The sequence below is a fragment of the Gymnogyps californianus genome, chromosome 1, assembly GCF_018139145.2.
Source record: "Gymnogyps californianus isolate 813 chromosome 1, ASM1813914v2, whole genome shotgun sequence".
NCBI lineage: Eukaryota > Metazoa > Chordata > Aves > Accipitriformes > Cathartidae > Gymnogyps > Gymnogyps californianus.
Window position 1 is genome coordinate 45811408 of NC_059471.1, and position 26504 is coordinate 45837911.

General features: G+C 40.1%; 2 protein-coding genes across 2 annotated transcripts in view; both read left to right on the top strand.

Moving 5' to 3' along the window:
• Window positions 1-10652, top strand: part of UCHL3 (ubiquitin C-terminal hydrolase L3) — a 45002-nt gene extending 34350 nt beyond the window's left edge. Inside the window, exons 6-8 of the mRNA XM_050898346.1 lie at window positions 6083-6158; window positions 8610-8668; window positions 9963-10652. Coding sequence (XP_050754303.1) covers window positions 6083-6158; window positions 8610-8668; window positions 9963-10046 — 219 coding nt within the window. The 3' untranslated portion in view covers window positions 10047-10652. The remainder of the gene's footprint in view (window positions 1-6082; window positions 6159-8609; window positions 8669-9962) is intronic.
• A 5389-nt stretch (window positions 10653-16041) lies between these two features.
• LMO7 (LIM domain 7) overlaps window positions 16042-26504 on the top strand; it is a 133162-nt gene continuing 122699 nt past the window's right edge. Inside the window, exon 1 of the mRNA XM_050900323.1 lies at window positions 16042-16173. Within this exon, the coding sequence (XP_050756280.1) occupies window positions 16105-16173 (69 nt within the window). The 5' untranslated portion in view covers window positions 16042-16104. The remainder of the gene's footprint in view (window positions 16174-26504) is intronic.

Sequence of the window (26504 nt, forward strand, 5' to 3'; positions counted from 1 at the left end):
GAGTTAAGAACATAGGAAAAAAAAAAAAAAAAATTGAAAATACTGTCCTGAAATGTTCTATGCAAACGTGATAAATTGCAATAGATGTGGCAAATTTTTAAGCTATAGGTAACAACATGCTTCATTAGTAATGTTAACTTTTCCTCAATCCTTGTAGTGATCTCTTGTTCTTCCAGCTCATTTGTTCTTTTGGTTTAGTGTCTCTGCTTGCCTTAGGATCATTTTGCTGCCTTTTATATGTCAAGCTCATCTAATTCTTTTTTCTTTCCTACTCTTCTCAAGTTGGAAAACATGCTTTTTCCCCCCCCCCCATTTACTTTCTGTCTCAGACTAAAGTTCCTGTTCTTTAAAAAAAACGAAGAAATACTTATTTAGAGCAGCATACTGCTGAATAATCTCTCTTGTTTATGGATCTAAAGGGAGATTTGTGTTTGTATAAACATTCTGTATCCAGATACTCTGGTCATTGATAGAGCCTGTCTCTGAATTTCACCTTCTTGCTTGACATCCTCCCATTCAAAATGAGATGCTACTGTCCTGCAGCTTGGAATTGTACCTCACCTGACACTTGTGTATTCTAGCTATAGTTGGGGACATAGAGTTAATAAGCTTGAGACAGCTTGTCTACCATGACAGCATGGTAGAAAAATACATAAGGCAATGCTTAGCAAAGGAACTTCTTCTCCGTTCTTGGGTCAGCACTCAAGACAGTCCCTCAGCACCTTTCTTATAGAAATTCTTTTTCATTATTCTGGACAAGGGATACCTTGATCTAAATTAAGCTATGTATGTTCAACTGTGAAACTCCAGAGCATTTCAAATACTGTCAACTCACTGCAGTATATTGAGCATGAATAGAGATGTCACTGTTCTGTGAGAATGAGCCAGAAATAATCTTGCTGAACCTTGTGATGATCATTCCAGTGGTCTTTGTTTTAATTGCAGTATTTTAACCAGGATTCAAATGCCTTTCACAGGCCTACACAGTACATTTGCTCAAGCATGTTCCATGCTTCAAAATAGAAATTAGACGCCTAAACTACCCAATGGCAATTGCATCGCTTTATCCCCTTTACTTCAAAATTTATTGAATCCAAACCATACCTAACGTTCTGTTGTGTAAACTTCATTTTTGAATGTGTTTTTCTTTGGCTTCTTGTAACTCCTTGTGAGTGAAATTGTATAGTTAAACCCCTGAGGTTTTTCTTCTCCTAGACTTGAGTTACTTTTGTCATGATCTTTCAGTTAGATGCATCTGAAACTTTTTATTCCTCAAGGTTCTGTACAATTGTCTTTTCCTTATCAGTCTTTACTGCTCTTCTTCCAGAACCTGACAGACTCTTGATGCCAGTTTCTTAACACAAGTGGTGTGTTTTCCTTTCCCAGTCACTACCTGTAATGCAGAGCATTCTACTAAACTGGTTTGTGAGAATTCTTGCTTCACTCCTTTCTCTCAAGAGCAAGTGTAAGTAAATAATAAAAATACAAGATTTAGTTGGAAGAAGTTGCCTGAAATCTGTCATGTAACATTGAACCTGTTTTTATAATGTGGTCTTTCATAAGTACATTTTAAGCAGGATGCGGTGAGGACTTGTTCAGTATGTCCATGAGAGCAAGACAAATTTTTTTTTCACAATTGTGCGTTTGTCCCAGAAAAGCAGTTTTGGGGAAAAGAAACCGGTTGCACATCAAAGTTGATGAACAGTTTTGTTCTAAGTTGGCAACATTTGAAGATGGAAAGATTTCAAATGCATGAAAATGGAATACTGACTTTTAGATTGGGATAATGGTCTAAGTGCATTAGCAAGATAAACTGTGTAGGTGATGAAATATACTTTATTAGACCAGCTGATATGATTGGGCAAACAGTGATATAGGGGTGTACCATTGAGTTTCTGAAGGTTAGTGCAACAACAAGAAAGAAGACTGTTGTAGTTCATGAGGAGAGGGCAGCATGCAGTGGTGAAAGGTAAAATCAAGGAATTTCTCAGTTCAACAAGAGGGAGTAGGAAGGGTTATCATTTGTATAGTAAAAACTTTGGGAAGTGCCATTTGAAAAATTACTGACTGGAAATCTGCTAGTGAAGAATAAAGGAAGAAATGTAGAGGTGCTGTTTAAATAACATGAACTAATGGGTATTGACCTGAGACAAGTCAATTAAAATTGACTTCTCACAGCAGTCAGCAATTGTTTATTATTTAATTTGTATGTCCAGATTAGCAGAGAAGACAGTCAAATCCTCTCAAAAATTGGGACTCAGTCATTTAGGCGCTTTTAATGTGGTATCCAAAATTAGAGGGCACGACAACCTTGGCTGTCACTTTTGTATACAAGACTGAGTATTCATGAAGATATGCTATATTATTATCATTGAGCGTTATCTCAATACCTTGAGAACAAATTACAGCTGAGAAGATGTTCTCAGAACCATCACTTTGAGCACTAAACTTTTTGCATTTTTCTTCAAATCAGTTTCAAGTCTACTGGTCGTTATTTTTCAGGTTTTTTTTCTTTTGAAGAGATAAATTGGAAAAGTGATGTCCACTAATCCATACTACCAAAACTTATTTATTATACTAAGGTTGAAACCATAACATAAGCTTCTGTAAGCTACCCAAGATGCTGGTATTTGTTGTCTTTCTGTCTTTTCTGGATGGGGAAGAAATACAAATTTTCTTCACTGTGTGCTACAGCTCTCCAGAAGACTTGAAAAATGAGTCTTGAATCCCATAGGCTAGTTCCAAATCCTGATTAGACAATCATCTTATTTAGACGCCTGTGTCTTTCTCCTTCTTTGTGGTTCATACATGCGGTCATTCAAATCTGCTGTCTCCTTTTGCACATTGAGTGGGCTTCTAAGTGAAAAAATCTAAAGGAACAGGTCATCCCAGCAGTTGGCTGATGTTCATGTTACTGTGGTCTTTGACAAGAATAGTAATCAAGAGAAAATCCTCTGTAATTGTTCTGAAAATACTACCTAGTGATGAACATGCAGGCAGACTTCTTGAAGCTATGTTCTCTTGTTCTTTTAAGCATTCACACAGACTCTTTATTAGTAGCTGAAAACTTGGCCAAAGGTGTAGCTTTTCAAGGATACCACAAAAGACATCTCCCTGAAGCTGACATTCCCTCTTCTTTCCATTCCTTTGAAATTTAAAATCTTCTGGTTCAAGTGTTAGAATTTCTAGAGCTTCCCAGTGAAGTAGAAATTGGCCTGACTAGGCTTCTTTTTGTGTGTCTGTGTGTGCACGTGCATGCACACATATGCAATGGATGTCTTTTTTTGCCTAAGGAGGGGTGGGGGGATTTTGAATCAGATTCATCATATTGGGAAAGTTTAATCCAGTTACTTGTTTGTCTAAGTCATAAGCAACAGATTTTTATAAAGTTTTAGGTCATCTTGACTATTCAGACCCTATTGTTTCTCTGTGCTTATGATTATGCAAATAATTGTCTGTTAATAATGATTGAAATCCTAATTTTTCAAGAAATGTAATAGATCTACTTTGTAGTAAATTTACTACTATCTACATTAGATGAAAAGAAGTCACAAGGGAAGGAGACTGTCTACATTAGAACATGTGGTAGACACTTTAATAATGGCATGGCACTTTCGTTCTCTCTCTGAGGTTGGGGAATTAAAAATGTAAAAACACAGCATTTCTCACGGGTTGTGGCAATAGCACAATGAAAGCACGTTATTTAGATTAGGCATGTACAAAAACTCAGCAGGATTCTATAGGAGTCTGTCTCCAAGTAAACTCTATGAAAAGTTAATCATGCTTTTTTGATGGCTTCCCTATCCATCTTCTAGCTGTATATAGGCTCAGCATTCCAAGCATGCCAAGTGTGTCTCTCTATAGAAAAGGTGTTTATTAGAAGCTGACAAAGAACACAACCCTCAAAATGGTCAGAGGTAACTGTATTTTGTTCTAAATGTGATCAAAACCAAATCCTGAATATCTCAAAGTAGTGTATCAAAGTATGTGAAATAGTGATACTTTGAGCTCTTTTAGTTAATGTCAGTTTGAGCCCAGGTAGCATATGTTCAGATGCAAGCTTTTAAATGCTAAGCTGTTTCCTTCCTAAAGTGAGACTAACTGGCAGTGGTCTTTCCCCTAACCCTGAAATTCCTTAAGCCCAGATTTCCCAGTTGGTAGGTTTAATTGATAAGTGAACAGCCGTGAAGTCATATGTCTACAAAGGTAATTAGGTGGCAATGTGGGATTTGGCAAGGACTCTTAGCTTTGCCTGCCTGCACACTTTTGTAGCACCACAGTTTAGATGCCTGTAAAAAGTTGGTTGATCAATGGCAATAACAACAAGGTGCCATTGGTTGTCAGCTACTGTCGTGTGTGGTTTTCAGAAAGTTACAGAAACCTGCGGGCCTTGGAAGTGTACAACTGGGGTAGCCAAACTCTTGAGGCTGCTTGTTTCGCTTGTTCTTCTAAGCCCTGGCTCTATTTGGCCTTCTGTAAAACAAAATTCTCAAAGGCAATTCACTTATGCCATAGGGGAAAGACTCCCTGGAGTTCTTTTTTCCACCTTTCTGGTGGAAAGGTCCTCCTGTCCCTTGGATAGCCATGTCATTTTCAGCTATAGGAATGCTTTTTCTCCATTCTAGGCCCTCTGAAACAGAGATGAAACAGGGTATTTATGTCTTTCGCACTTTAACTGGTCATGGAGATGAATCTCAAATGAGGGTGAGGGAAGGTTCTATGGTTTTTTTGTTTTGTTTTTGTCTCTCTCATTTTTGAGCTTGCTACATAGAATTCCTGTAAGCTGTTGGCAGTTTCTCTGTAATGCTGTGTTCTTTGGCGTTCTTGATGTATTGAAGGACATATGGTGACTTCTTGTCCTTTGCTTTATTGTTCTGGTTGTTTGCTACATTTCTTCAATTTAGAGCATCTTTTAAAGTCTTTTCTCATGACCATCAGGAAGAAGGAATCTTTTAACATAGTCTTGAAAACATGATGCAACTGTAAGGTTCTACAACTCGTTTTACACTCTAATCTGTTTCTGGCAAATTCTTAGATTTTTGGGGTGCTGCAAGAAATTCACATAAGGCTAACAGTAATTACAAGATGGAAGAAAATTGCATGAAATATATTTTCACAGAAGTCAGATTCTTGATAATTTAAGAAAAACTGAGGTGCTTTTTCCCATTCCCTCAAACAGTATCTTCTTAAATTGTGGATTGAGGCTCAGATGCGGACTGGACAGATTGATGAGGAAACAAGACCATCAGTTGCTACTGAACACAACAGTGGTGATGCACCTTGGCTCAGAGGTTCAAAAACCACTGCTTAGTGGATGCTGGGAATGTGTGCTGGCAGAGTACCATGCTGTGCGTGCCCTGTTTTCTTCTGAAAAAGCTTTTGCTTGCTGTAGTTGGCAACACAGTACTGGGCTAGATAGATCTTTACCAACTATAACCGTTTTTTACATCATGTCACTTGATGCTGTCACTTCAGTCCTTTCTTGGTATGATGCCTATGATGCCACTTCGAAATTTCAGTCTAGGCATCTCTGGTTATTTTCCTTCCTCCCCACCTAAGATGCGTGAACTGTGTCTTTCGACTGCCTGTGAAGAGGGAACAGGTTAACTGTACGATACATGGCTTACAAGGAAAAAATTATTTTGACCAAGTGAATATTTTCAGTTTTAAAATACTACAGGTTCAGAGTTCAACCCTGCATCGCTTTGTTATGGGAGATGGGTTAGTGAAGGAGTTACTATTTATATGAATATCTATTTTTAATGTTAAGGTATTTAGGCTGATACTACTTCTAATTCAGTAATGAAAAATAAAGCTTTTATGTAGAGCTATAATTGGAAATACTTCCAGATACTTTACTGAAAGGATTCTTACTGATCTGTGCATTGCAGAAAGCTTCTTTATATTCCAAAATGTTCTGCAGTGTGACTTCTGCCATCCTGTATAGATCCAGAATGTGCTTCTCACTTGTGATTTCTCCTGGCCAGGTGTTTTGCATATTACGATGATATATTCTCATTAATCATATTGTGATAAGAGTTTTAGTGAACACAATTTCTTTTTGTTTTGTTTTGTCTTGCAGGCACCAAGTATAGATGAAAAAGTAGATCTTCACTTTATTGCATTAGTTAATGTAGGTGGTCATCTCTATGAATTGGGTAAGAACACTTTTTATCCGCTCTCTCCATTTGTTTGAAACACATACAGGTAGTAATGTTGTTAACTATCAAAGTTTGAGAGAGATTACTTGATGTAATGTAGGGCTTAGGTTCTTTTCAGCTGCATTGTAGGGTCTGGGGGGTTCTGTCAAACAATTGCAGCCTTCTTCACATTGTTTTTTTTGGATTCTCCTTCCCTCAACTCCCTCCTGTTAAGATAAAATGGTACAGAATACTAGACTGCCTCTAAACTTCCTTTATGATTTACAAGGACAGGAAGCAAGAAAGAATGATGAACACTGAAAGTTTCAGAGAGGAAAGTACTGAATTGCTTGTGGAATTAATAAATGAACTGTATGCCACTTTAGAAGTGTTAGCTATATTGTTAAATAGCATGATACAGTTTAAACTGGAATGATGTAGTCAGGATACTAGCAGATACTAATATTCTGGAGTTCATTTGTTATAGGCTGGTTATTTTTTTCTTCTACCTTTTTGTGGTCACTAGACAGTTAACTGTAAAACAGTAGTCTCTGTTTTCTGAATTACAGCTATTTTTTTCCCTCTTCAGATTGTGTAGCACCAAGTTCTGCTCAGATATTCTCTAATGACTCCAATCTTGAACATGTTGCTGGGCAACTAGGTTTTGCTGCAGGTGCTTCAGAAAACTAGCAAGTAGATCAGGACTTAAAAACTGCAAGTCACTGGTCTTTCCTAACATAATTTTTGAAAATCAACATGTAATTAAGCAATGCACTTAACAGGTGACAACCAATCATAACCTGGGGCATAAGGGTATATAAGAAGTGCTTATGTTAATATTAAGGTGATCTAAGGGGTATTATCAGTGGTAAGTCATGAACAACAGGCACACATTTCTGTATTTTTATGATGTGTATGTCTGTCAGTGAACTAGAACAAATAGGCAACTACTGTAGGATGCAATATAAACATTTTACGACTAAATTTCAAGGCGTGATGGATGGCTCACTCTTCTTTTAGTTGTGTGCTATTATTTCCATGTTACCTTTTCATTGTGCATTAATTTGCTCTGCTTAAAAAGTACACTACAGACTGTGATTACCATGTTTAGCTATTTTCCACAAGTATGATGCAAGATAAAACCCATTTGAATTCTTTGCTTAAATTTAAAAAAAAAAAAGAGAAGCATTTAGCTCCACTGTATAGCAGAATGCCAATACTACTATTTCCTTTGTTCTTAAAATAACTTCTCTCTGTACCAGCAGAAGAAAGCAAAAAATACTTAAAAATAGGAAAATGGGAGAAGGTTTTTCAGTTGATTCACTGGCTTCAGTCACTGTGGCCAGCATGTGGGCTTTGGCAAGCAGAAAATGTTAAGGAAGCACATGGATGTTAAATGCTTATGATGTTTTTGCCATAGAAAACACGTTATTTATAGGCACATGAAATTAAAATGCTGTTCTGCCAAGATGTATGTAAAAAAAAAAAAAAAAAAAAAAAAATCAAACTTAGCTTACAACAGTACAGGGCATTCAGTTCTGCTTCCCTGGCACGTTCTGTGTTTTGCATTGTTGTATCTTCCATCATGGTTGTTACAATAACGAACAGCCTCTTGTTCATGTAAATCCAGAAGTTTTCTAACACCAAATCTATTTTTAGTTATGGAAAATGTAGTTTGGAAGTGTTGTCAACTTCAATGGAATCTTTGGGGAGGGAAAAGTCTTTAGAAGGGAGGACAGAGCCAAAAGGGAATTTGGTCTAGCAAATACTTAGGATATCCTGACATATGTTCTCATACTGTTAACTCTTCACAAGTAACCTGAAACATATTTCTATGAATTAAATTATTTTTTAAATGCTGAGAATGATAGCATTATTATATTGCAAATGGGAGAAAAAAAATTAACTATAGCAACCATTTTTAAATGCTGTGAAAGTACTTAATACTTAAAGTTATTGGGTTTGTTTGCTTATTTATTTTAAATGAGAGTAACATTTCAGTTATGCCAGACTCTTCAAACTGGTGGGTTTGGTATTCTGTTCTGTTGTGGAGTCCCTGATCACAGCTGTCAAAGACCACAGACATACAGCTGTCTATCTGGGTAAATTCATTAAGCGTAGTTGAAATCGTTCTTCTCTACTTGAGAAACTGAAGTACTATACCAGCACTAAAACAATTGCAATTTATAGCCTTAAAGTTTTCAAATACAATATTAAAAAGTATTTCATTGTTTTGATTGGATTTTTTTTTTAATATAACAGACTGTACATAATGATACCCGTTGAAGCAGTCAGCAGTGGAGGAGAGACCAGGGAATAGCTAGCTGCATGTGTAATTCTTTTATGAAAAATGAGGTAGCAGTTTTGTAAGTGAAGAGCAAAAAATCTGTTCAAATAGTTTTAACTGGAAAAATGAAGCTTTTCTAATTTTATAAATGTGTTGTTCAATCCTGCTTTGTGTTTCAACAGATGGGCGCAAGCCATTTCCAATAAACCATGGGGAAACTAGTGACGATTCTTTTTTAGAGGTAGGAATAGAAAACCTTCTTAAATGGTGTTATACAAAATTCTTGCTATATTTCCACAAAATTTATAAAAAATATTTATAAAAATATTTATACAAAAGTCTTGCTATATTTATGGTTGGATGAGGAATAGAGCAAGTGAAATGGTAAGACAAAATTAGGTTTATTCAGTTTTAAAACAGGTATTTCAGAACGCTCATGTGACTCTGGGTGACAGCGTATCATAACATGATAACAAGAAATGTCAGAAGGGTTGACCATAACAGAAGATCAGACTGACTTTTCTTCTGTGCTGAGATTTTCATATACCCCTGCTCCTCTCAAATTGCACATGAGATGAAGTCATCGGATTGAAAACTTACGATAATTTTTCATTCTCTTTCCTTTGGTTTAGTTATAGTTTGATAGGTGCCATGACAGAAAGAAGTTGATTTCCTTTCTGACACTTGCTAATAATCATTCTTCTCCAGTTTCGTAGCTTCTTTTGGGTGGTGCTTTGTGTCAGGAGCTGTTCAGTTGAGAAGCTAATTGGAAAGGAATACACTGAATTGGGAGGATAAACTGTCATCCCCACAGAATGATGCGAAGTTGAAGCTGAGAGAAGGCAATGCATAGATCTGACTTTTATGGTATACAGACTGGATTAGCTTTACAAAAGGAAGAAACCAGAGAAACTAAAAAACAAACAAACAAAAGCTTTTATAGTTTAGTAGCATAGACTAATGTCTGTAAAGTTTGCATACAATTTGTGCTTGTTTGGGCAGGCGGAGAAGTTGGTTAAAACTTTCCTTTTTCATATGTGGCTTTTTTCTGTTTTACTGATAACATGTGTTCTCCAGATTGCACCCTAAAGCTAGATGAAGGAATTACTTATAATCTTTCACTTACCCCACACAGCTTAGATTCATCTTGAGACAAAGGAAAAGTTTCTGAATACAGCAGTACTAGTAAAGGCAAACTTCAGAGATGCATTTAGAAAGTCAGACAAGCAACACATCTGTTGCACAAACTAATACTCAGTCACAAAAATAATTGTTGCTAAGGTTCTGCATAAAACTTTTGCTCTTTTATGCTGCCCATATGAGCACTGTAAATAATCTTGAATACTGGTAACTCAGATCAGAAATACAGTTTATGTAGATTTGTCACACTATTTATTAATCCTTTATGGAAAAATCCATTTTGAGCATAGTTTGTATAATGTATATCTTCATATTTCAGTTGTGGGGTTTTTTTAATGAGTATGATTTATAGTGGTTTTTGTTTTGTTTTTTTGTTTTTTACTTTTTTTCCCTAGGATGCAATAGAAGTTTGCAAGAAATTCATGGAACGTGACCCAGAAGAATTAAGATTTAATGCAATTGCACTGTCTGCAGCTTAAAAGCCTTTTCCAGTGGGGCTAATCTATTGCAATGTATTGTAACAATAAAACTGTTGCCATATGTTAATAGTACAAATTTTGATACTTCCCTAACACGTTGATTAATTGTAGCATACGTGGAATAAACTTTGCATTTGTCCTTGCTATATCTTGCTGCTTGTTCCTAAAGCAACTTTGGGTATTTATATACATACATGCATTTTGTGCAAGACTTCTATGTGCTGGGTTTTTCCCCTTCCACCCCCTTAAAAGTTTTGGGAATTACTGCCTGTGATACTCCGTCATAATAACGATGAGCTAGTTCAGAGCAGGATTGTCATTTGTATCATTCACAGATAACGTTTTGAGTGGAGTATGTGGTATGTTAATGGGTAAAAACTTGAAATATGAGGCTATTTCCATCTTTTAATTATAATGATACAAGAACATAAGAACTTTTGCAGATGACTCAAAAGACAAAGGCATTTTTTCAGTGCATTATTTGTAAATAAATATATGGAAGAAAAAAGGCAGAAAAAGGACTTTCTTCTTACTGTTGGTGAGCGCTAACATTTTAAAATTATCTTAATCTTTACATTTTGAATAAAACTTAATTTTGTTTCTCAAGCCTAATAATGTTAATAAATTGTCAAAAAGCTTTAGTTAAACCAGTGTTTGCTATTTGTATATGTGGAAAAACAACATGGGTTTTTGCCCCAGAAAAGCCACACTAGTAATTAATGCTAGTTCAAATGGTAGGACTGCGGAGGGCACACACAGCTGAATACAGCAATGTGAAGTATCTCACCTAACTGAAATAAATGATAGAAAAGTAACGATTGTTGTAATGAAGTTTTGTGTAACAAGAACAGGAACAAACTACAGATTTTAAGATAGCCATGATGGTCATATACTATTTTTTCCCTTTAGGAATATCTATTGTAAGTTTGTCAGGTGGCATTACTGAATGCTATGTGATGCCCTTCCCCTGTGCCATCCCTCCCACCCCACCCACTGGATCTTAAGGTACTGTTGACCAATTTCTACACTTGAATTAGTAACAACTTGGTTGGTTTTGGGGTTGTTTTGTTTGTTTGTTTGGCTAAGCAATCTTATGCTTTAGGATTCTTGTGAAGGTTGGTTTTGGTTAATGTGCATGTTTTTGACATCCCAGAAAAAAATTCCTTATTTGTTGCTTTGAAGTGAAATAATTCATGTTTGCTTCCAATCAAGACTGCTGCCAAAGGAAACTGAATCCTCTGTGTCCCAGAAGGTGTTTTCATTCTATATCAATTGTCATTGCAGGAAAAAAGAATGGGGTTATGCCAGAAGCAATCTGGCAGAGTTTTCCTTCTTTATAGAAAAGAAAGAGGCCTGGGAGTCTGTCTTATCACTTAAGAACATCTTTTGCACTCTAAAGAAAAAGTCGGAGTGTCTGTCTAAAACATGTCACCTGGAGAGTCCACTAACAACAAGAGTCTGTTTTCTGTAAGTGAGATGGTTGGAAAAGTGAGGGGGAAGAACAACACTAATGAGCTTCTATTTTTGAGCACTTTTTCACCCCAATAAAATATAGTTTCACTAAGACTTGCTTTATGTTGCCATGCTCATTAGTAAAGCCCTGAAACTTGCTTTTAAATAAAAATCAAAGGCTTTAGTAACCAAAGCAGCTGCATTGTCTTCCTGCTAATATCAGAAAAATCAAACAAAAGTTGTCACAATTTAATTGGGATATTGCATATTCTATGCTAAAGGTGACTTGGAGGATTACATTTAAAGTAAGCCATAGTTAATATAGATAAGGTGCTTTTAGGCTAGGGAGGAGGGTGAGGAAAGAGAGGAAGAGGAAGTGCAGTTCAAAGCTGTTAAACTAGCTACATCAGTTGTCTGCTTTAGGGAAATATTCACACCATATATGCTCTTCAATGTTCAGAAGATTTCAGTGGTTTTAGGTAATAAATGGAGAGGCTTTGTTTTTGTGCAATTAATTATTGCAAAATCACTTCAGAACTGGAGCTTTAATTGAGTATGAGGACTGGTTAAGTGAATTCATGACAAAGGAAATCAAAGTTAGAATAGTAAACTTGGCATGGGATTTTTCATGGTCACACTGGAAAAATACATCTTGAATCTTAAGTAAAAACTTATTTATATGAATTCTTAGTATTTTGGCAATATGATAGTTTTGCTCAGCGTTTTTTATGTAGTCTTCAAATCAGTTGTCCTGCAGGGTAAGGTTTCCTTCTATTTTGTTTTACTTTCAGTGTTAATTTCCAGTTTATTAATATATATAAGATGGTACTTTTTAGTCAACATTGCTTTTGGAAAGGTTCTCAAAAGTTTGAGATGACAAAGGAAGAGCAATGCACCACTTCTTATGCTGAACTGCATCTGCCCACTGCATGGTCCCTTGCTAGATTGAAATTTTGACGGACTGCACTGCAGAAATACTACCTCACCTACCATGTATGGTGTGAAGGCCTTCCAGGGCTTGTAAGACTATGCTTTGGCACAGGCATTGGTGACCATCTTGAGGAGCGCAGGAAGTAAAGGGATCTACAAGATGCTGGAATATCTTTGGCATTGACAGAACCTGTGTAACTTGGATACAAGGAGTGAGGTACGAACACTTTGGCTGACTTGTATAGTCCAGCAGGGTCCTGACCAGGGGCTGATAAAGCCCGGCAGACCACATGGTGCTTTTGGCTCTGCGATGCCCGTGCAGACGTTGCCTTATCTGTACAATATGTGCTTATTAGCTCAAGCTCCGTGGGAAAGTAACACTGTATTTCCTAACTTGTGCAGCCCTGCCAGAGCCTCGCCACCTTTGTGTGGAGCACGGTTTGGCCACAGGCACGCAGCGCTGGTGACGGCCAGGAAATCCCTCTTCAGCTCCTGCAGGTTTGGGCTGGCCATACACATCATCGTCTCGTGGAAATGGTGCATGTAGGAGTGAAGAGATGATGCATGCTCAGCACTTATATTAATTTTAGCTGAGTGGAGCTGGTGTGCTATTAAGCACCCAGGATTGTTCAAGCTCTTTTAAGTATATTGGTGTAAGTTTTCCCATGTTATTACAAGCATTTTGTTGAGAAACCGTAAGAAGTTAATAACCAGTACAGTGCCCTTTCCTTCCAATCATGGCTGCATGATTCAGTTAAGGAAAGAAGGAGAAAGAAGTGTTTTCTGTCATTGAAATGTAAGTTTTAGAAAATAAACACACTTAACAGCCCACATTTAGAAAATAAATGTGGTCTTTCCTTAAGGGAAGAAGCCTGCCTTGGTAGAAAAATATTATTGTATCAAATATTTGTAGAACTCTCTATGAAAAGAATATGACGTAAACTGTTGCTTGACTTATCCCTAGGAGCGCACACACTGAAAGGGTTTATTTTTGCCAAGTGGAACAATATTATGTTTGCTACTTTTGACACCAACACTTAGCAGTCATATCTGGTATATGTAGTCTTTTTCTGATCTAGGAGTCTAGTGACTTACCTTGTTAGCGCAAAGGAATATTAAACTATTTTGGTTGTTCAGGCTTACATAGATAAATTATCTGTGATGGTTGATTTAAAATTCACTTTGAGGAAGAAATTTGCATGTTGGAACTTTTTTTACTTAGTGAATAACTTCGACTTGAAAGCTGCTGTGGTCCATGCAGCTTACTAAACCAAGGACTTCATCAAATTACTTGATTACTCAAATTACTCGAATTGTTTGATCTAAAACATTAAACACTTGATTCATAAGAAAAGTGATTTGATTTGCCATTAAGTGAAATAAAACAACCAGAAATAAGTGAGAACTTGGAAGCTGATTTTAAACATGACCTCTTTTGAAACCTGATTCATAGGATTTTATTCTCAAATACATTTAAACTGTTATAGTATTCATAGTTACTTTCTCCTACTTAGGGACAAGCATCATATTTTTGTGAAGTGAAAAGGCAGACCTTAAAAATCTGGGAAAGGCTGCAATAGTTCTCCAGAAAAATGTTTAGTAATGGCAGCTAACACAAACTGATGTCAGCCAGCAGCAGAAGCACATACATGCTTTATTTAGACTTTTCTTTAGCCTTTGTAGTCATGAATATTAAATATTGAGATGAGAGGGTTGTTTTCTGATGCTCAGGCTTCCCACTCAAGAAAAATGCAGATTCTTCATTTGTATTTGGCCTTGTGGCTGGTCTGGCTTGGAGCAGGAAAAAGGAGTAGGAAAGAATTTCAAAATTATAGCTTTGATTATTGTTTCATTCATCACTGGCTCTAGAGCATATATGTCTCAAATCATACCACTGTGAGGAGCTAACTACATCATTTCTATGCATTTGTAACTTTAATAAATGTCAGACGTCTCCTGTGGAACTTATTTCAGCCAGAGTCACTGGGTTTTCCTTGCTATGCGTACCACCACTACCACTAATTTCCACGTAATGCAGAAACTGATGGCTAATAGCTTCTTGGTACGTTGAATTGATCTCCTAAAATCTTCTTTCCTATTCTAAGAAGGTTGTTTACAGAGCAGAAGTAAGATGTGCTACCAAGTAAACATCTTAGGAGAAGCTAATTTGTGTGCAGTACAAATTTTAAGTTATCTTTTCTCAGTAGTCCTTAAAAAATTACATATGTTCTGCTGTGGGCCATATAAGCAAAAGATGTGTGCAGCAACTCAGTTTTGCTTACAGAGAAGATAAGGAAAGAAAAATATTAAAAGTTCAAGTAGAAAAAGATCATCTTAAATACAATGTTAAAATGAAATAAAGTACTTCTAAAAAAAAAAACCACAAAACAAACCCTAATGCTATGCATGAATATTCCAGAAAATTGCTCTTTTCCTGATACTAACTTTTCTGCTTAGCATGTGTCCACTCCTGTAGGGGAAGAAAGGGTTTTGCTGTGTTTAGTCAGCACACCTGCTCCCTCCCGGCTCCAGCTCGAGTGCGTAAGTCAGGGTGGAAGAAACTTTGCTGTGGTGTAGCACAATCCCAACTCACCCAATGTTTGTGGTTACCATAGGGGCCAGAGCCCAGCATGGCATCCACCCAGGCTCCGGAGGAGTCAAGCTGGGAACGGCCTTACCCAGACAGGGCTTTAGCTGTGAGCCCCAGCACGGGATAGCGCAGGGAGTGGAGAAGTCACAATCTGTTGCAGTGTATCGGGGCCAGAGACACGAGTGAAATAAAGCCATGGGCACCAGTGGGGGTACTTTGAGGCAAAACCAGAATTGAGGCAAACGGTATTGAGGGCAGGAGTGAAGCATGGAGGCTGAGCTGTGCGGCTCTAGCTCTGCCCCAGACATCTCTGCTTCGGTCATTTTGTGTGAAAAGAGTTCAAAACAAAGTGTGGATCTCTCCTGTCTTCCAAAGCAGCGGAAAAAACTCCTAACTTCGTCCCCAAACGGGACAACGCTGCAGAAGAGTGTGGAGTCGTCGTCTCGTCCTTCCCCCCCGCCCCCGGGATGACGGCGCTGCCGAGGGCTGCAAGGGAAGACCCGCTGGTGAAGAGGTGAGGGAGCCGGCCCGGGGCCAGGGCTCCCCCGGCCGCGCCGGAGGGAGGCGGCGGCCCGCAGGGTAGTCCCGGCGGGGCGGGGGCAGTGCGCGGGGCGGCAGGTGGCGGGGCCCGGGGCGGAGGTGGCCGGCCCTGAAAGGTGCGATTGTCCCCAGCTATTCCTGGTATGTGCCAGGGCGGGAGCCGCCGGGGGCGGCCTCCTCCGGCCGGGAGGGCGAGGGGCGCCGCGGCCCGGCGGGACGGAGCCGCCGCCGCCGCCGCCGCTGCCGCGGGGGGTGCAGCCCCTCCCGGGCGTCCGGCTGCCCCCGGGGGGGCGCGGCGTGGCTTTACAGCCAGCGGCTCCTTCGAATTCTTGCGGTCGCCGAGCGCCAGCGAGCTCCCGGGAGGGGGAGCTCCGCGGGGAGGAGGCGGAGGGGGAGGAGACGGCGCGGGCAGCGTTAAAAGGAGGCAGCTGAATGACAGCGGCTGCTCCCCGCGCTCCCACCCCGCCGCAGGACCGGCCGCTCGCCGCCCCCCCACCCCTTCGCTCGCTCGCTCGCTCGCTCGCTCGCTCGCTCGCTCTGCCGGCTATGGAGGGGAGAGAGGACGCGGAGTGCGACTGCCAGGCGGCGTTCGCCGAAGCTCGGCGATGGGTAGAGGTGAGGCGTCTCTCGGTCCTTCTTGTCTGTCACCCCCCCCCCCCCCTTGTCGCCCCCGGTGCGCTCCCCGCCGGGAGGCCGGGCCGCCCGTCGCCCCGGTTCCCCCGCGCGAGTCCGGGGTCGCGCTGCACCCCCCGCACGGCCGAGGGGGGAGGACGCTGCTGCGGGGCTGTCCCCGTCGTCGGGCGGGAGCTCCAGGGACGCGGCTCCCGAACTTTGTTTCTTTGTCAGCAACTGCGGGCTGCTTGCTATTTTTGGAAGGTATCGTGAAAGCTTGCAGAGATCCGTCCTTGCAGTATCGCCGACGCCCCCCTCCCCAAAATATGAATTAAAGGCTGGTATGGCAACCCTCCTGTCATTAAGGCTTACAATTTCTTGCCATCTTGTAAATTACTTCTCTAGTGCTTGCTCTGAGACAGTCTGAATTGAAGGCACTCCTCTTCTTCCTGCCTCAAAAGAGTTCAGGACAGAGAGTAACCTGAAATTACAGTCATTTTCTTTTCCTCCTATTTTTAAACATGAGTGTCTGACTGCACACAGTGCTTGATGTAAACATCTGTGTTTCTGTATCGTTACACAAAATCACACTGGTGCAGTATATGCTAATGCATGGGGAAAGAGGTTGCTCATAGGTGTACCTGCGTGTGTATGTGTGAGTACAGGCAGGGTCGCATGCAGCTGGGTAAGCAAGGCTGATGGCGTGGAAGGTGTTTTGAGAAATGTTAGAAATATTGAACAGCCTCACTTAGAGTCATGTGCTTTTAAAGAGGAGCTTTAGCATGCTGGTTTATATGTATTTTAACATATTAAGCTTATGTCCTTTGCACCCATTCACTTGAGATGAAACTTCTGTTGTCAGAAATGCTATCCCAGTAACTTTCAAAGGAGTAAATATTCAAAGAAGAGTGTTTGTTACTTTTTACCCCACATCTTTGTAAGCTTGTCAAGACCCAAGTCCAGGCTTCTTTGTTTCCTCTGTAAAACGATGACATCTAGTGCTTAAAATCTATTGAGAACTTTGAACCGAGAGCACTGTAGGCAAGGGTATCACAAATGACTTCCACAAGTGTCAGTTTTGTAAGTGCCATCGGTGAATGTAGGTAATTAAAGCAGTCCTGGCTTCCCCAAGTGTCAATTTTGCAAGAGCTGGCTGTGACTTTAGGTAATTAAGGCATTCCTCTCTCACATATACATTTCTGGCATTGCTTTCTTTAAATTGGCAAAGCTTACTTTAAATAATTTCATTAAGGTGATATAATGTCATCTTTGAAAATCCTATTTTAAGGGTTTGGAGATTTGTTTTAATTATTATTAATTTTCATTTTATACTGGCTGGTTGTGCTGTTCCTACAAAAGGTTCCCTCTTTGCCTGCCAGTAGCACATGGGAGCACTAGCAAAGCGATGTAAGTGTAAAGCATGCACTGTTTGTGTAGTGGAAAAACCGTATGTTCAGCTTCCCCCCTTCCCCATCTAATTTGTGTGGCTATACTTTGTTTCTGATACATGAAAGCTGTTCTCATTTTAAAGTAACTTTTAAACTTACCCCTTGGAGACACGTTTTATTGTAAATCGAGGAACTTAAAAAGCTGAAGATATTGATAAACAGGATGTTAAGAATTCCGTAATGTTGAAGGAAAATGTAAATATTTATTTCCCTGTGAAATGAGGTTTGTGTTTCAGAGAGTCCGTTGTGTTCCTCTACTCTTTAAATCCAGATGGATTAAAAAACCAAGACCAACCATTTCCGTTGTTGTGTGAGTAAAGATATTTTAAGAGTAATGAGACATGTCCCAGGGTTTTGTGACTCTTGGTGAAACGCAGTGGTGTATACATGTTTGAGAGTGAAATTGGGTGAGTCCTAATGATTAAGCAATTAGTTTTGAAGATGAGGCAGATTTCCAAATATTTATGAACTTGAAGTTCTTATGTTTTGGTAAGGTTTTGTGTGCCAGCTTCCCCCTAACATTAGAGGAAGATGAAAGCATACACACACCAGCTACTATATATTTAAAAGAACAAGCAGAGATCTCTTTGTAAACTGTTACTGTTTCCCTTTGCTAATGAAATCTGTGTTATATTTCTGTATTTCAATACAGAGGGGTTTGGACTCTGAGTTTTAAAAAAACCTCAGAAGACCTGAGCTCAGACCTTGAAGCTGACGGCTTTTTGTAATGGGAATGAGCAGCTGTATTTGTCAGATCTCAGGGGGAAAAAACCCACCCCAAAACATCAAAAATTTTCACTCCATCTGTTCTTGAAGCTTTTGGTGAGAGAAAATTGTGTCCTGGTCAGGTCCCTCTTCTGCCTGTTCCCAGCTGGAGTCTCCATGTTTTACGGCAGCCACTGGCTGGTGGGAGCTCAAACATTTGATCCTAGTTCTTATGCTATACAAAAAAAACCCAAACCCAACCAAAAACAAAAACCCCAACAACTTGATTAAGAGTAATAACAACAAAAAATTGCACCTGATATCTGGTGTTAGTTAATGAAAGACTTTGTTCTTTAATTCAGATTCATGTTGAGGCATAGTTTATGATAATGCAGACAAGGCAGGTCTGTAGTCTTTACAGTGCAAAGACCTCTTGAAGTGTAGTCCTCAGTCGCCTGTGTTTTGTGTGCTGTGGTAGACTGGGAGGGGAGATAATGTTGCTTGTCTTGGTATCTGTTACTCTAGCTGGAGACGGTTAGTCACTCTGGGAGAGCTGGCTGTCAGGGACATCTGCTTCTTTTGGGGGAAGAGTAGTCATTTTCTGTGCAAAACCCAAGCTCTTCTCAGGTGTCCCTTATCCAGAACCCAGCACTGGTTAGTGGTGTTGGGTTCTTGCATCTGGGACTTTTGGAGTCCTCTGGGCTCTGCCTGTAACAACTGGTGCTGGTCAAACTCACGTGCAGCTCAGCCTTTACTTAGCACCTCAGCTGGGCAGATGGTGCATGCTGAGACCAGAATAAAACACTGAAACACCGCAACTTAGAAATAGTTTCTCTAAGGTAGAGCTGTGTTTGCCAAAGCTAGAAATAGCTGGGTTAAAATTGTTTTACTGTGTTCTGTTCCATATTATAACTCAAGCAAGCCAAAAGCTGTTCCTCCAAACCAAAGCATTCTTCCCCCAGCTATTAAATATCCCAGACTGCCGAGTCTGTTTTCCTGCTTCAAGATGTGGGAGGGCAGTCTGCCTCTTCCTCTCTGCAGTCCACCACAAAGTTCATCCTTGTGAACAAAGGGGAGACATGGTCCCTCTCTCCCAAAACACTCTTCACCATTTTAGGGGTGATGCCCCTCTTAAGAGTTCAAGAGGAAAGAAGAGTATGTGCTGTTTTCTTGTAAAACGCCTCAGCTTTTGATTCCTGTTCTGTGCCTTAAATGAACCCTAATCTTCAGGTAAATGTCTGTGGTTTAAAATTGTTTGCTAAAGCAACTTGAAACTCGACCCACGAAGTCTGTAAATCTTTAGTTAGAGTGCCCCGAGGCAAATAACGCTTGAATTTTTTTTTTCCCCCCAGAGTAGTCGAATGTACAGATCCAGTCTGAGGGAGGGTGGGCAGTGAGCGTGTGCCTGAATGAATTGTTGGAGTGAGCAGCAGAGCCGTAGGAAAGCACATAGTGCAACCTTGACAAATCCACTGAAGTGAAAAATAGATGTTGGGCCAAGTAACTCGTAATATCACAAGCTATTACGGGGCCTCTTGGGAGCTGAATTTCTTCCCCTAATAACTGATACAGAGTTGTTGAAGTCAGATGTTCTGAGAGCTACTAATTTCATCTGATACCGCTGTCGAGAGCATCAGAGTCACAAGCAGGACGCTGTAGTCCTGGGACTGTTCCTCATGCAGGGCCACTGCAGCAGCACAGAAGTCCTTTCTAGTGCTAACACTACCCAGTGTTGATGGAGAGAGGTGTTTCACCGTTAGGATTTCCATAGCAAGATAAGGTTTTTATCGTTTTTTAATAGGCGGTGTTAGAGGAAGAGAGCCCAGCATGTCTGGACGGCAGCTAAAGATACCTCTGCTGCTCATATCTGCCAAGGCCATTAAATAGGTAGTGAAATAGCCTAATTTATCTGAATGCTGTTGTGTGTGCTAGCTACTTAATTTATTATTTCAGAGTCCAAAACTATCTTCCTTTGTGATTTAAAAGTATCTGTTACATTTTGGGTGTTGGAAAATTATTTGTGGGCTTTTGGTTTTGTCTTTTTCCAGGAAAAAACAGATGTGTGTATACACACACAGACACCCCCCCCCCCCCCCGCCTGCTCGGAAGATTAAAAAAGCAGATTTGCAGAGTAGCTTGGTAGAAAGAGTCAGCTTGAGGATAGAACTTGAGAGCCAGGACTACTTACTGAAATCTTTTGGTTTGGACCAACAGTACAGCAATCAGATCCAGTGAATGGTCTCTGACATGTGGTCACCAAATGTTTCTATTTGTTGAAACTGTTCGAAGTCTGCATTTCTACTGTATATTTTTATGGCTTCTGCAAATGCAGCAAGAGGTCTAGCAGCGATGTTTTCCCTGTATTTGCATAGAGATCTTACCTCAGTGATTATTTTGGTTGATTTTTCCTCCAAGCATGAATCTAATGCATACATTCTGGTATGGCAGATGGGAGGAATAACTGTAGAGACAGAAGACTCATCTTACCATTCAAATCCTCTTCTCATAGGTACCTTTATTTCAGTTGAACTAGTTATTATGAAAAGGTTTTTCTCAGTTCTGGGTAAAGTATTCTCAGATAGTGTGTAGAGAACCAGTCAATGTCCTGGATGGTGTCAGAATGAAAAATGTGTGAGTGAAAAGGCAAAATCTATATATTGTGTTACCTAAGCCATGTCTAATACTGGGTAATTCTGTCAAGTCATTAAACCTGGGTGGGCTGGTTTCTGGAGAACGTCTCGCAGCACGGCTGCCAAAGTCCTGGCTCACGTCTATATAAGGGATGTATTTAACCCTCGTTTAGGTGGATGCATCAGTATTTCATTATTGTGTGTAGATTCTTGGCAGTGGAGTAAATCTAAGTGTATCCAATTAATATATAAATATGAATTGATACATAAATATACATGCTGTTAAGTAAATACTGTGGGAATGTAAATCCTAGAAATAATGTTCTCCATTGGCTGCAGACTACGAAAGTGCTGTGGCAAAATATCATATAGCAGGGCTAGCAATGATGTTTTAGAGGGGGAGTGTGACGGTAATACTGTTTTATCTGGCTGAACGTTATTCTCTCTGTTACTTTGTTGTCCCCTTCCTTCCAGACCTCAGGAAAGATATCTGTGGTGTATTTGGTGATGTGTTTGAGAGAAAAATGGGACCAATTTTTGCTTGAGAGTAAAATCTACTTTCTGGTTTCTGCAAGGTGGGTTTATATATTTTCAAGTTAAGTCTATATTTAGGTTTCTCAGAGATGCTCGAAGTCTGTCTTCACGCAGTCCTGTGCGATGGGCATGCATAGCTTTGAGCTGAGTTCACAGTGTAGATGGTTTCTCTTTGTAGTTTTGAGCGTTGTTTTAAAATTTCACATGAAAACAGCATCTGCAGGCACTTTAAGAGGAAGAATTAACTTGTTGACTATAGAAATGGGTATATTTTCTATACTGGGGAAATGCATTGCAGCTTAAGGGGACCTACAGACAATTCTGACCAGACTTTTGTTTTCTTCTGTTCTGTATTTTGTGGTTACCAACTACGGTTAGTCATGGTGTTACTTTTGTTCTTTTCCTCCTGTCTTTTTGTTTGTTTTTTGAACTGTGCCCTGATCCTTTCTTCAGTTTTGTGAGGTCATGTATTTTTTTCTGCCCATAGTTTGGGAAGGAGGTGAGATGATGATTTCCATGTTTAGCATGCTTCCCCCCTCCCATTACTATGGACTCCCTTTTAGCACCTTTTCTTTGTCAAATGCTTTTTTTTGGTCCAAATTTTTAAGTTTTTCCTGAGCACTTGGGGGTATTACATTAGACAGTGACCTTGCTAAGCTTTGGAAAACACTTGGGTTTTATTGTGTTGTAAGAACAGATACATTCCAGCTGTTTCTTGTACCTACCACTCCTCCTCTTTAAAGTTCCACTCCTGGAGGAGTTTTTTTTTAAAGATTTTTTTTAAAACAAAACAAAAAAACCCCAACCTTTTCTGCTTAACGAGACTAACATAACTCTTAACTATCATTTTTAAAATGGGCTTTCCAACTTCAGCAATTTAATGAAAAACAGCATATGCTCTCAGACCCAGTGTACTAGAAATGCTTCTGCTGGTCTAAGGTGTGCTTGACACACCTAACTTATTACCCAGAGTACCTTAGGAGGAGTGTTTTGGTTTTGCTGTTTTTCATATATCTGAATACTGTCAATCCAAGTGAAAATCTTAACTTTAAAGGAAGGTAGTGAATAAGCTACTTTAAAATAGGTTCTTTGGTTCCTCATGCTGTGAGCTTCTGCAAACAGTTGCAAATTTAGCATTTATGAATAGCGCTACATTTTTGTTTTTCCAGCAAAAAGAAAGATGTATGGATCTGACTCACAGCGTGCTAGCTTCCAGTTGGATATTTAGCTGTAAAACTTTCATTTGTGTTATGCTGAATAGAGAAACTTAATTTCAACAGTGTTTTGCATTTGTGGTACAAAACATCTGGGATTATCTTAAAAGGGTATGAGGATTATAAGACTTGCTTTATTTTTTTTTTTTGCCGGTGCTGGGTGTGTTGGCACATTTTTTTTGCACCAGCTCATGTGAAAGTCCTAACTCTTGCTTCTGGACCTGATTCAGCTTTCAGTCATTACTATTAGAAAAGAAACCTGATACACTAACTTTGGGAAATAGCTATTACTATGTTGGCCAAAACAGTCAAAGTCGTTGTCATGTAACGCAGCTTTAAAGGAATATCTGGGCTGAGATCAATTCAACTAGCATAGACAGTGAAAACTCTTGGTTGGGCCAAGCTGTTCTCCTAGGGTAGGTCCCACAACGACGTGGTTTTGCGTTAGTGCCGGGACGTTATCACAGCAAGGTGCCATTGAAACTCCTGTGCTTGGCATGTGCTTCTCCTGCCTCCTTTTGTGGTGGCAGTGGCGTTTGACGCTCTGGTGATTTGGCTCAGGGAGTTCACCTGACGATGGAAACTCAGCCTGTTTTGTGGTATTTGGTACTCGCTTGGCTCCTGAGAGGCAAGGTGGGCACCAGTGCTCATGCCAGGGAAGAGGTGGTGTTGGCGGACTTGGCCTTTTGGAGGCAGCTTGCTGTTGGGTTGCAGCCAAGCTAGTGGGATGAAGAGAGGCAGACACCTGAATTTAGACAAGCCATCTCTTTCCCTGGAGGCTTCTCAAGTCACGTGCTTCTGCTCATTGCCCGGCTCTCTTCCTTAATGACTCGGGAGCTGTTCACTAGGTGCCCGGGGTCGGGGTATAAGCTAGACACCTGAATTAGGGAGGCTGGCTTCCAGCCGTAAATAAGTTCTTCAGGATGAATTTCATCAGGCTTATAAATACAGTTGGAGCTGTTTTAAATAGAAACTCTGTCAGGATTTTCTGGGCCAAAGCATTTGAAAGTATTTGATATGCTTATACACTGACTTCCGCTATGGCAGAAGCAGCCCTTGCATCTCGCTGGAGTTTTGTTGGTTGGGAGATGGTGCTTCAGAGGTGTTAGGCCATCTGGCCCAGCAGTTCTGCAGTGATCATCACCTGCCCTTCAGGGGTGCAATCTAATCCCAGATCTAATCTCCAGTGTTATTTGCAAATTCCTTCCTGGAAGTACTTTATTGGCCCTGCTATTTGTTATTTATTTATTATTTTTTCCTTCAGGAAGGAATTTGAAAAATCTAGCTTGTGGAGTTTAATCTGAGACTTTCTATGTGGTCAAATGACCATGTCAGCTAGTAAATCACGATGTGATAAAGAACAGAAGCAAACCAAGCCAGATGTCAAAGTGGCTGTGGAGAAGAGGAAGAAAAATTAAGATCCAGGTTTGACACTACAGGGGTGGGGGGTTTTGTAGCAACAGCTGTTACACTGCCTTGAAATGCTTTTTTGGATACTATTTCAGGTTAGGTGAAGCTGGGGACAAAGCTAGGCATTACTGCATTTCCAGTCCAGGAAAAACCTCTTTTCTTCCTTGTGTCACCATGCTCCGTTTGCCTAAACGGTGCCACTGACAAAATGTACCTTTTTGATGCATCTGAAAATGTAATCCTGAGCAAAAATGGGCCAGACATTTGATTGCAGGTTCTTTTGCAAATAGAAGCGGTTGTAACAAAGTGACGCTGACTGTCTTAACTAACTACAAAGGTCTCACCTTTGTATAATCTTTTTTTAAATATCAGGTGGGCATCCTCATTGCAAGTTCTCAGCATTCAATAAAAAAAGGTTGCGTGGAGTTGCTCTTATTTGAACTGAATGAAAATGGGGTGAGGATGAAGGCAAGAGCTCCAGGTACAGATGGATATCTTTCACAGACATTTGCCTGATGCTGTGGAGGGAAAAAAAAAAAAACTGATATAATAAACATCGACTCGATGATTATTCAGAAGGGTATTGCTTCACAACTACGAGTCTTACGTGTCGACAAATTTTTTCAAAGACATATCCCCATTAAAATGCACAGACTGGGTTGCTCACTAATGACCTAGCTTTCATGCATCTGATAAAATCCAAAAGTCCTCTGTGGTGTTGGGGTAGGTCTTGCAGACATGGGCTGTAATCTCATTTGAGAGCATTGTTAAAGACTCCAGGAAGTTCTGCATGTCAGGTGTCAGTGGATGGGATTGGGAGCTGTGCGCTGTGCAAAAATGACAGAGGAGAGAGGCTGGAAGAGGGAAGAGGAGAAATGTGCACCTAAGGTTATTTGTAAATAACTACTTTTCCCTTCTTACTGGAGTGAATTTCTTACCTTGTAAGTATTTAAATTGTTAAATTTTGTAGAAAGTACTGACTTTTAAAATCTGGGTTTTTTGCATTTGTTTTGCATTTTGGTCATTTAGAAGACTGGGGGAATACAGTCTAACACTGTTCTAAATTTCTGAATGTGTTATTACACTTATTTTAATTTTTTCACTTATGTATTTGTAAAATCAGTATTGCATCTGCTTCACCTACCATGGGGCATGGAAGCCTACTGTTAGACCTGGCCGAAAAATGCGTGTATGTGTGTACCTATGGTTCCTGTTTTGTTTTCTTCCCTTTCTTACCTCCCCAGCTAAGAATTTCTAAAATATATATATTTCTTTTTTTTAACGTGGCAACTAAAATCTTGTGGCATTCCATTTTCCAGTGGAATCTTTGCTTTTTCTTTGTGAAAACTGTCTCCCCTTAAAAATTACAGTAAAAAGGTGAATGTTCTTTTCCCAAACTTATTTGGATATACTGTAGTTAAGAATAATGCTATTAAATCCTGTCTGGTTCTCAATATAATGGTTAATTTTGTCAGAATACAAAATACTTAACACGCACATTTCGGCAACAGCATTTGGTCTTTGCACGCAGGCAAGTCTCTTGCAAGAACCATATCTACTGGTCATGGTAACAAAGCGTAAGGTTGGAGCAGCGTTTTCCAGTGTCTAAGCAGACATGGTCGGGAGGCTGGCAGTAATTTGGTTTCCTGTGTCTGGTGCATAGATGGGTTAGATGCGATCCAGCCGTGCAGATTTCCAGATGACTCATCTGCTTGTTTTCTCTTTCCTCTGTGATCAGCCGAGGAGGTAGGATAGAGGAGGATGTCTCTCAGGCGGTAGAAGACATCTCTAAAGTCACGCTACCTTTCACATATGGGGGAGTGAAATATGGAAAGGATATTGGTGTGTCTCAGCTGTTTTTAAAGGTATGCCAGCCTTCCTCACCTCAGTCTTATTGTTTTTATTTCCTTAGAGTGTTATCCCTAACCCAGCTGTGCTGTGGCTGTAGCTTGGCCACGTCTTACCTTTATTCTTGTGCTATTGCACAGTCTGGGAACTGATAAACCTGGTGCAGGCTCAGTTTAACAGACATTGCTCCTGGGAGGAGAATACGGAGAAGAGATCTGGATCTCCAGATCCTTCCCATCCCAACCTCAGCATATGTTTCTCCACTCAAGTAAAGAAGCATACGTGTCTTTGTTTCTTCTTGAGGTAGGGGATGTACATTCCCCTTTGGGAAGGGGTACTCTTCTGCAGACTGCTAGTGGAGGTAGATGTGACATGCACCAATTTTACCATTTTTTTCATCTACCGATGCATATAATGTTGCTTAGATTTCACATAGTGGTTTTAATTTTTGACAGAGATGCAGATTAAGACCTTTAAGTGCTTTGACTGTGTCTGCCTACCTGATGTAGGCTGGGAATTGGAAGCAGTGTGGCTGCTGTCACACA